Here is a 10850-nt window from a genome sequence, read left to right on the forward strand (position 1 = left end):
ATGCTGTACCATAACAACATCTCATTGGCACTCAGAACAATCAGTTCCATATGTCAGTTTGGAGTTAAGCAAATCCACTTTTTGTTCCACAAGGCAGTTGTGTTTTCATTTTCTGGTTTATTGGCCATAACGTTTGATAGAAAACAGATATTCCGGTGCAGTTTGTTTCATTGCATTCTGCATTAAATTACCTTTCCAATGATATATAGCATGATGGTATTATTCATACATACCAAGGTTTTCACAATTTTGGTCACTAGTGTCAAGCTCAGCTTGTTGCCCCCCTAAAGCTTGATGCCTGCTGCTAATGCTACCCCCTGCACCCCTTAGCTATGCCACAGCCTCTTTGCCACCTCTGCAGTGACTTTTAAAGCCCTTTCATGGCTTGGGACCAGTTTATTTGAGAGACTTCCTCCTTCCGTATAATCTTGCCTGCTGTCTTTGGTCACCTGAGATTTTGGTTGTGCCACCACTGAGAAAGTTTAGGGGGATGGTGGCCAGAAAGAGGACCTTTTTGGTAGTAGCATGTTTTTTTGGAATTTCCTCCCCTCCCTTTTGAGTGGAGATCAGCTCCTTCATCAGATGCCTTCCAGTGAAGTCTGAGGATCTTATTTTGAAAAGCCTTCAGAACCCAGTGGGTTTTTTTGAAGGGTATGTGCACTGTGCGGACTGGTGCTTGTTGATTTTTATTAATTATTCAATGTTTTTCTGTCCCATGATTTTTATTGCTCCTGTTTGCTGCTGGCTGGTTTTGAATATGGTGTTTTTATGCATTTGGAGTTTTGCGTATTTTAATGTATTTAGTGTGTGTTTTTAATGTGTTGTGAGCCACCTTGGATGTGCTTCGGGGAGCAAGGTGGGATATAAATAGAGTATATAAATTAAATAAAGCGAGCACCACTGCCAGATCACTAGTTCCGCCGATGGTGGCGGTGCATAGGATTGAGTTGCCAGTGTACCCAAAATTCCTGAAAGCGGCAATGGTTGGAAAGCAGGTCACCTTCTGACAAGGACACTTGACATCATGGCTGAGTCTGCAGTCCGTCAAACATGGCAAATTGCCCATCTCTAGATAAACCCGAGAAACAAGACCTGCGGAGGGGATTTGACCGTAGGCAAAGAGCTCAGGTGTCACGTACTGAATTGTCTGTCCAGCAGGTGGCGCTGTACATTGGGGTTCTAGATCAAACACCTGGGATTCTCTCTCTTAAGGCTCAGCCAGTGAGAAAATCAGGTGCTTTTGGAGAGAGGAAAAAAGGCAGCCTTCTCGCTCAGGTGGGAATTCTCTGCCAGGTCAGTTCAGAATCACAGATGCATTTTTGAAGGGAAAGAAAGAAAGCAAGAAAGGAAGGAAGCCTGAGTGCTGGAATGTCATTCTAAGAACATGCTGTTTGCGAGGGCCAGTAAAATATTCATAAACCCAGTCGAGTCTCCTTTTCCTCTCTCTGCAATCTTCGCATCACTGAAAATAAGCCTCCTCTCGAACGGGAGCTGACCCACTTCGGCTCACGCTTCCCACATGAGCGCACCATTCACAAGCTTGCATCTTCCAGGGTGGGGCCCAGGTAGGTCCTCCCTAGAGGACTCCCCCTGCACACTTATGCAAGGAGCAGGACACACACGCACCCCGTAAGACCTACAGGATGCCAGACTGCCAGGAGGATGGCAGGACTCCTGCAGCACCTGGTGGGGTTGCGCAGAAGGAGGCATTTCAGCTGCTGTATCTCCTGTAGCCTGGTGCATCACGAGGTTCGCCCACAAAAATTTCCTTCTCCAGCACCACTCCTAAGAGGCAGAGCCCACATTGCCCCCCTTTGCATCTCCTGGTCTCCATAAAGGATCTGGGCTCCCATCAGTCAGATGTCTGCTTTTCTGCAGCTCCCCAGCAGTTCACCAGGTGACGTTTGTTTTCCTTGAATGTTTGGTTTTGCGCACGGGAGGAGTGGATGGGAGTTTTTGCAGGCAGGTGCTGCATTTGGGTACAGTTCACAGGCGCAGGACCAGAAAAAAATGCACACGTTTCAGGTTGTTGAGCTCTAGGGGAGCATCAGAAAGCTCTTGGTCTGCAAGGCCATGTCCCTCCAACCCAGCCTCTTGTCTCCCACAGAGGTCAGCCAGAGACCCCCAGGAAGCCCAGAAGCGGGGCGGAAAAATCCACCCCACCCCCCAAGTTGTCTGTCCCTAGCACTTGCTATTCAGACCTAGGTTGCCTCTGACCTTGGCAGCTCCATGTAGCTCTCATGATCCATTTCTGTTGGTATGCGGGTTCCACAAGCCAATTAGGTGCTGTGTGTAGAAGTCCGTTTCTTCTGCCCATCCCAAATCAAATATTCCAGAATTATAGGGAGAGATGCCTAGGGAGGGAGGGGGCAGAGGCTGCTGGTTTTTCCCTGCTTGGAACTAAAAACGTATTTTTATCCTGAGGTTAAATTTTTTATCTTTTGGGCTGCTGCACTTGAAATGTACTCATAGGCTTCCTCTGTGTGTGTGTGTGTGAGAGAGAGAATCTAAGATGGACTTTCAGCTTTGGAACTCACTGTTCAGTCATTTCCTCCCCCTTTGCTTGTGCGACTGTGGAAAAGGGCACATGCTGTATCCAGCAAGAGGCTTCAGAGGGGAACCCCTCCATAAGCCTCCTGCTCTGCATTGGGTCTCCTCAGACCTGTGCCAGCCAAAAGGCAGATGCCCATAGTGGAGATTGGATCCAGCGCATGCCATCACCACCAGATCTGCCTCTCTTACAGCCTCCCTGCCCCCCCACTCCCTGCCCCATTCCTCCTTCTCCCACCCCTGCTATTTTACCTGCGCTAGCAGATGGTCAATGTCTGGCAAAACATGTGGGAAAGCTCCAGCCTTCTCGCGGTTGCTCCAGCTGTGGGCTGCTCTGCACACTACCTGAGCGAGCTTTCCAGTGCCTTGAAGTGCTGTTTAAAAACACATCATCAAGGCATCCACAGCCCTATGAGAAAGAATGGGGTGCTTCTTTTTTCCCTTTCAGTGCACATGTGGGTCTCCCACATCTTCCCCCAAAGCAAACATTGACAGGCATTTGGAGTCCTGTCATGGCAGAACATGTTTCCATCCAGGGCAGGACTGCCACGAGAAATGCGTCTTTGGGCCCATTCTCTGAAAAAAATTTCTGTTGGCACGTGGGGCACTGTGAAATGGGGGGGGAGCTTTAATAATTCCCCCCCCCGCTATGGTTTTGTTTGGGATTGTAGCTCTCCCCCCAGATTGTGGGGAGATTGTGCTATTTCTGGGAGGTAAGAACATAAGAACAGCCCTGCTGGCTCAGGCCAAAGGCCCATCTAGCCCAGCTTTCTGTATCTCACAGTGGCCCACCAAATGCCCCAGGGAGCACACCAGATCACAAGAGACCTGCAAGGCTTCCTGGGAATTGTAGTTAAGAACATAAGAACAGCCCCACTGGATCAGGCCATAGGCCCATCTAGTCCAGCTTCCTGGATCTCACAGCGGCCCACCCAATGCCCCAGGGAGCACACCAGATAACAAGAGACCTGCAGAGCTTCCTGGGAATTGTAGTTAAGAACATAAGAACAGCCCCACTGGATCAGGCCGAAGGCCCATCTAGTCCAGCTTCCTGTATCTCACAGCGGCCCACCAAATGCCCCAGGGAGCACACAAGACAGCAAGAGACCTGCATCCTGGTGCCCTCCCTTGCATCTGGGCAAGCTTCTGTTGATGCCAGCGGCCGGCCTGCCTGCCTGCCTTCCTTGCTTCCAGAGGAGGGCATAATTCCAATTAAAAATAATAATTGACCAACTCTGCATTTCTCATATTACATCCTTTCATCCCAGAGTGAGGGAGGGCTAGGCATTTAAACCTCCACTGCACAGGTGGCTGAGAAGGTCCTTTGGGCAGCTGTTCGGGGAAGGTGCCTTTGAAGTAACCTGATGACCAGAAAGGTGCACTTCAGGATTCCTGGCAACTGAGTAGGAGGGGGTGCTTGGGGGCTTGCAGGGGTGAAGATGACCCTGAAGGGATGCACCTCTTGCAAAGGGGCTTGTGAGGGGAGGCTTTCTGCCCCAGAGCACGTCTTAGTTGGGAAATGTTCTCAAAGTGTCCCCCACCCACCCCTGATTTAAATACCTTTTCTTATTGGGAGAGAACCCTTTGAACCATGTGCTGGGCCCCAACTGCCTGACATTTCTAGCCCAAACCCGAGTGCATCTGTGCGGTCATTCTCCTTGTGCAGCTGAGCTTGTCTGAAAAATGGTGCAGCTGCTGTTGTCAGGCGAGGAATAGATGAAGAGGAAAAGAATGTGCTCAGGAGAGCTTTCTGCTCCAAAGGCAAAATGGTCTGATGGCTGAAATCCGACCAGACCAGGACTGGTGACAAAAGTCAGGATTTTTCTTCCATTCTATCTTAACATCCTTGGGTGCTGTAGACTTCTACCATGATCTCAGAATCTGAGCAGGGTCAGGCCTGGTTAGTACTTGGATGGGAGACCGCTTGGGAATACCGGGTGCTGTAGGCATATACCATAGTCTTTCAAGACTGCAGGTTGCCAACCAATACCATAAGTCAGTCGCTGAGAGAACCTGCTGTCTTCAGAAGAGAGAATATTATGACTGCTTCATGCTGAGTGGGGGTCCCTTTGTCCTGCACATTGTACCAGTGCAATGAAAGAGGAATGGTTAAGTCCAGCTATGTGCAAGCTCTTGGTTTTAGAGGCAGGCTGCCTTTCATTGCCAGATGCAGGGAAGGGCACCAGGACGCAAGTTGTGTCTGTTGTCTTGTGTGCTCCCTGGGGCATTGGTGGGCCACTGTGAGATACAGGAAACTGAACTAGATGGGCCTTTGCCCTGATCCAGTGGGGCTCTTCTTATGTTCTTCTGTTCAGAACAGGTGCCGTGGCAGTGTCACTCTCTAAAGGGGTTCCACACAGGAAGGAAGAGCAGGCCCCATGCATTTGTGACCTTGCTGTTTATTTCTGTGAGTTAGTGAATTGTAGGCTGTGTGCCTCTTGTGACAGGTGAGAAGATGCCCGCCTGCCCGCCAACCCCCCTTCTCCTCCTCCCGCTCCCTGGATTCAAGAAGGAAGAGGGGGACAGAAGTGGAAGACTCTGGAGACACTCTAGCCCACCACTCTGTCTTCCACATTCCTCTTCTACTCCATTCCCTGTTTTTTCAAGTGCAGGGAGAAGGCAACGGCTGCTTTGCTGCCAACTTGGTGGGGGGGGAGCACTTGGCAGGCCTTCTCAAGCACTCTGAAGTTTTGAGTTGGACCTGCTGCTTAAAACCAGCTAAACATAAACACGGCAGCACATTAATGGCTGGGGATGACGGGGGTTGCAAGAATAGTTGATTGAATGAGCACACTCGCCGCATTGCCTCCCAATGCACCACACCCTGGTCCAAAGCACACATCCAAGCCATTACCACTCAGTCCAGGGGTTTGTGATTCATGATTCCTTCTAGTGGGACTGTACAAAAAAGGCCTCTGAGTGTATGAAGAGTGCCAATTCCTTTTCACTGAGCAGAGCAACCTGCCCTTCCCCACACAGACTCAAGGAGAAGAACTTATAGGACAGACTGTGATGAGTCTTCCCAAGTCCAAGTCTCTGCACCATACAATTTACACCATGCACCGCCAAGGGCCAGGACCATAGAACCCCCCCCCCCCCGCACTTACCAGATCCTCTGTAGGCTTGTGCGAGGTCCCCAACCCTCTGAAAGCCTTCTGAGGTCTTCTGAGTAGTGGTCTTGAACACTACTTCTGGTTTTCATCAGAAAAATCAGTAATGTTTAATGGCCCTCTGGAGGCGTCAGAAGAATTTTGGAGATTCAGGGGATGCTACACGAAGCCATCCCGGTCCTCAGAAGGGATCCAGAGGACAAGTTGCAGTGGTGGTGTCATGGGTGGCAGTGAGGGCCACCCCCAAAGGCATCAAAAGCATGGCGCCCCAGGGCATTTGCCCTCCCCCAGCCCTCCAGGAATGCCACTGTTAGAAATGCTACTTCCTCGCTGCCCTGTCTAGTTCTCTTCTCACAGGCAGGCTTCTCATTTTTTATACCAGAGCTTGCTTTGTGACATAGCCCCGGCCAACAAGGATCTGTTTCTTCTCATCACCAGATCTAGATAGGCCGGTGAGCACCTGCTCCAGAAGTGAAGTTCATTCTGTGGTTTTGTTCTTCCCATTCCTAGAGAAGTTTTAAGTTCTCTGGAGGTTCTCCCTTTGAATCTTTATCCCTGTGAATCTTTGCTGCCCAGAGCCCAGTTGTCACACAACTCAAAATGTTCCTGTAAATCTTGTACATAAGCAAAGTCTTGCTACTCAGTGAAATTTGACTTTCAGGGAGGGAATTTTATCCACTTGTTTGGCTTTTGTGTTTTGTCCCCATGGTGTATACATTTGGAAGAGAAATGGGGTGGAGGGAGCTTAGGCTTGCCTGGCCACCTTGGGATGAGAAATGGACCACACATGAAGCCCACTCCTACATCATAGAAGCCGCCACAACAGCCCTTAGACTGTGTTCTCTTGGGCTGTTTCTTGTTTTGTTCTTTTTAAAAAAATTTATTGTATAGCTGTTTAGAAAATGGTTTGTTTTAAATGATTATACTGTAAGCTGCCTTAGGTGGGCTAAAAAAATTGAAAATGCAATACGGTGGGTGGACAGAGGCTGAGAACTGATCCCCCCCCCATCAACCCATCCCTGAGGTGATCACCTCATTGGACCTCATGCTTGGCCAGCCCTTCTTGTGTGCTCACTTCAGAAAGAGGCTCATGTGCAAGTCATGCGCAGTCCGGCTTCAGGAATCTTCCCGGTATCCGTAGCAGTTCTTCTCAGCTGACCCTCTTCCTCCCTCCTGCATTTCAGTTTAAGGCTCCTGCTCAACCATGGGGAAGCAGAACAGCAAGCTGCGTCCGGAGATGCTCCAAGACCTGCGGGAGAACACCGAGTTCTCGGACCTGGAGCTGCAGGAGTGGTACAAGGGCTTCCTCAAGGACTGTCCCACTGGCATCCTGAACGTGGAGGAGTTCAAGAAGATCTATGCCAACTTCTTCCCTTACGGCGATGCCTCCAAGTTTGCCGAGCATGTCTTCCGCACCTTTGACACCAACGGGGACGGGACCATCGACTTCCGAGAGTTCATCATCGCCCTGAGTGTCACCTCGCGGGGGAAGCTGGAGCAGAAGCTGATGTGGGCCTTCAGCATGTACGACCTGGATGGGAACGGATACATCAGCAGGGAGGAAATGCTGGAAATTGTGCAGGTAACTGAGGGCTGCCCTGGCACTTGTGCACACACTCCATCCCAGCAATGTTGCAAGGCCCGTGGAACAGGTCTGGCCCATCAGTGAGACCCCCTGAGAGCAGGGAAAGGCAAGCAACAAGTGCTGTTTCTAAAAGGTAAAAAAGTTCCTGCCTGGCACATCAGATCCCGGCAAGTTTTGGCTCTCAATCTCTCAATTTCTCTTTCAATCTGTCCCGCAACTGCAGCTGGCCCACCCTTGAGGCCAGATGCGGGTTGCATCGTCAGCAAATTGTGAAGGATCTGAGGGGGTGGCAGATTCCCCTCTTTGCCATGGTCCTTGCACACTGCTGTGCAATTCAGAAGTGTGGTACTTCTGACTTCATTTACAGGGACAATGTGCAAGGAGAAGCAGGGTGTCTGGAGGTTTTTTCTGTAGTACAAGGGGGGGGGCAGTCTCAGGACAGCATCAGGGTCTGGGTCACATTGCCCCACCACAGAGCTTGCCTATGAAAAGTGAAGCCTAAGTGGCACATTCCTGCGGCACTGGAAAGGGACCCTCGGTCAGTGCAGACAAGAAACAGACCAGCAGACCTTCCCGGCTGTGCAACCCAATCCAACCCCCAACCCTCCCCCCCCCCAATGGCTACTTTTTGAAGAAGGAAAGTTATCAGTGGCTCCAATTATGGAGCTCCTACATCGATTCAAGTTTGACCCTCCAGGTCTGACTTGGGTTCAAATCAAGCCAGTGCATTCTCTGGCTGCAAGGACCCACCCACTGGTGCCAGATGAGGCAGCAGTGGGGTGGGTAGTGGCAGGGATGAGGAGGGGATCTGGTGGCAGTGGTGTAGGCTGGGTCTTATCCCCCCTTTTGCAGGCCTCCCTGCGCTTTTCCTGTCCTCACACATATGCCCCCACTTAAGTCCAAGGAGACCCAGAAGTGGCCTGAGGCCTTACTTAGAGGTAGGTGCAGATGTCTTCTGCTTACCTCCAGTTTGCTTTCAGGTCACCCCCCTCCACCATAGGTGTTACCAAAAAGGCTGTTTTGTTTAGGGGAATTATTTATATTAGCCTTCTGGAAACTTTTGGGACCATAGGCTGGATACAAGACAGCGTAGAGCAAAGAAACCCCTTGTTTAGCTTAATGAGGAGATTGGGAGGAATATAACTTTCAATCAAAGGATTATATTTTTATTGCAAAAATACACAAAGGTAAAACATAATACACAAGGAGAATCGATAAGTATAGATTTCTAGTACTGGTCTGGTGTACCTAACTAGTGGTGGATGCGTGTGCTGTGTATTTTGGGTGCATCCGAAAAAGAATCAGAAATGGACAGGAAGTAGGGAGGTATTATAGGGGTTCCTTAATCTGCTAAACCCAGTTGCTGACTAAAGATGGGGGAGCAGGGAGGAATAGGTAGGGAAGAAGGGGGGGGAGTTTAGACGCAACGATATATTTACCTGTCCGGGGGGGGGGAGAGTTGGAGGAAGAGTCTGGCCACTCCGGCCGGTGGGCAGTCAGAGAGAGACCGCATGTGCTCTGAGTTCTCTCTTATAAGATTTGTCTTGGACCTGGAAGTTTATCTAAACTGACCGGAAGTATCCCAGAGCTGTGGGCATGCTCAGTAACACACAATGGTACACGTGGAGTATGTAAAGAAAAGGTGGAAGAGTCCAGAACTCAGTTATCAGCAAGCTTGACTCTGGGGGAGGGGGAGTAGCTTACTTCCTGTTGCTACAGGATTTGAGGCTGGAGGTGGCTTAATGGCTGTAATTTAGTTAACAATAGGTGGTAGACTTTGCTGCCAAAGTCCTCCTCCTTTAAGGTGTTTGCATATTCAGTGATTGACTTAAACAATAAAGACATTTCCAGTGTCTCTGGAGGAAATGAGTCTTCCCAGACTGACAATCAACATGAGAGGTGAGTGAGCTTAAGATTTGACTCCTTTTGTGGCCTGAAAGAGAAGTTTTAGGCCTGCATTTTAGTCCAAAATACATAACTAGATATAAAAACACAACTTGGAAGGGAAAAGGGGGATTTTCACGTAACATAGGAGGCAGTGTGCGCTTTTTTGGTGTGGCTGCTTTGGCGCTGGTGGTGGGAAAAGGACTGGCCTGTGAACATCTTTCTGAGCTATTGTAGGAAGACTCGTGGAACTGGTATCTTTGATTCAAGAAGAGCTGCTATTCCTGCACGTTCGGATTTCAAGCCCATCTATGACCATTGCCTAATATCGGCTGCGTCTGTTTTTCAGCTAGTAGCTAGCAGGAAGTGACCTCACCTGCCTGCCTCTAGCGTGATTCGTAGACTGATGACCACAAGCACAGAAAGCGGCATCAAACGCCCTTCAAGGTGCTTTCACGGTGTTAATATCATCGTGGTGCAAACATTTGGCACCTGCCAAATCACGGCATTACACATTCTGTCTGGGAGGCCAATGATATGCATGGAGGCAGCCATGTTTAATACCTTCAAGCTCAAAGAAGAGGTTGCAAGCCTGGCGAGTGTGCTAGAAGCTGACAAACAGAGGCAACTGGCGCATGCTGGGAGGAGATTTCCATACCCCTTTTCAGTGCTACTGGCTCTGTTATCTGAAAAAAACATATGCAGACACACCAGAAATCAAATAGCAGCAGAAAATTATCACCTGAAACTCAGTCTTGCCAGTTAAAATGGCCCCTTATTAAAACCGGCCCTGGATGATTAATCAACTGAAGCCATCATTGGTTAATCTGCTGATTACACTGATCAAAACCTGCTGCCCTAATTAAAGAGTGGGAAAGCCCACTTTTTATGGGAAGATTAATCCAGAGTACATGCCGTTAGAATCAACCATTGCGTTTACGAAACAGTGGACAGCATCTGAGTTGGGAGCCTTTGAGGGGGGCTGCAGATGGAGACCGTTGGCCTTCTCCTGTTTTGTCGACAGGGATGGCGGCTTCTGTGCCTTGCAGTCCGTCTGTCTCTGTTCCCTTCTCCTCCTCCTCTTCCCTGCCTGCACGGCTTGCTTTTCTCTCTGTTTATCTGAACCGCAGCACTGCAGACTTTGAGGAGGAGAGACCCAAAGGGGCTGGTGGGAGCGCTGCTTTTAATGGGAATTTGATTGGCAGGCAGAGTAGATTAGCAGAGGTGGAGGGCGTGAAGTGATCACCCCTCTTGGAGGCTCTGGGTACCAAATCCAGGTACTTAGGTGCTTGCCTGGTGCAGGAGACAAGAACCCGTCTCTCCTCATGACATGATTGGGGGGGGGGGTCACAGAGTGGCACTGGCTGCTCAGCAGCTGTTATGCTGCTTTCTCACAATGAGGCACAATGAGACACGAGCCCCTAACCACAGCCAGGGTCTACACAACTCTCTAATCAATAATTTTGATGGAAAATGGGGCTCATGGTGTAATGTCCAAAGCTCTCCTGGAGCTTGTGGGGAAATCCTACTTGCATGACTGGGGGATGAATAATTTCTGCAGTATTCTCTGCACTTATAAAGGGCTATCTGTAACTTATCCTCTAAGGTAGTGGTTCTCCAACTTTTAGCACCGGGACCCACTTTTTAGAATGAGAATCTCAGGGCCCACCGGATTTGATGTCGTAACCGGAAGTGACATCATCAAGCAGGAAAATTTTATA

General features: G+C 49.6%; 1 protein-coding gene across 1 annotated transcript in view; it reads left to right on the forward strand.

Moving 5' to 3' along the window:
* The first annotated feature begins 6864 nt into the window (after nucleotides 1-6864).
* The window catches only part of HPCA (hippocalcin), a 10328-nt gene continuing 6342 nt past the window's right edge, over nucleotides 6865-10850 (forward strand). The window contains exon 1 of the mRNA XM_066638354.1: nucleotides 6865-7242. Within this exon, the coding sequence (XP_066494451.1) occupies nucleotides 6865-7242 (378 nt within the window). The remainder of the gene's footprint in view (nucleotides 7243-10850) is intronic.

This window comes from Tiliqua scincoides, chromosome 10 (genome assembly GCF_035046505.1).
Source record: "Tiliqua scincoides isolate rTilSci1 chromosome 10, rTilSci1.hap2, whole genome shotgun sequence".
Classification (NCBI taxonomy): Eukaryota; Metazoa; Chordata; class Lepidosauria; order Squamata; family Scincidae; genus Tiliqua; species Tiliqua scincoides.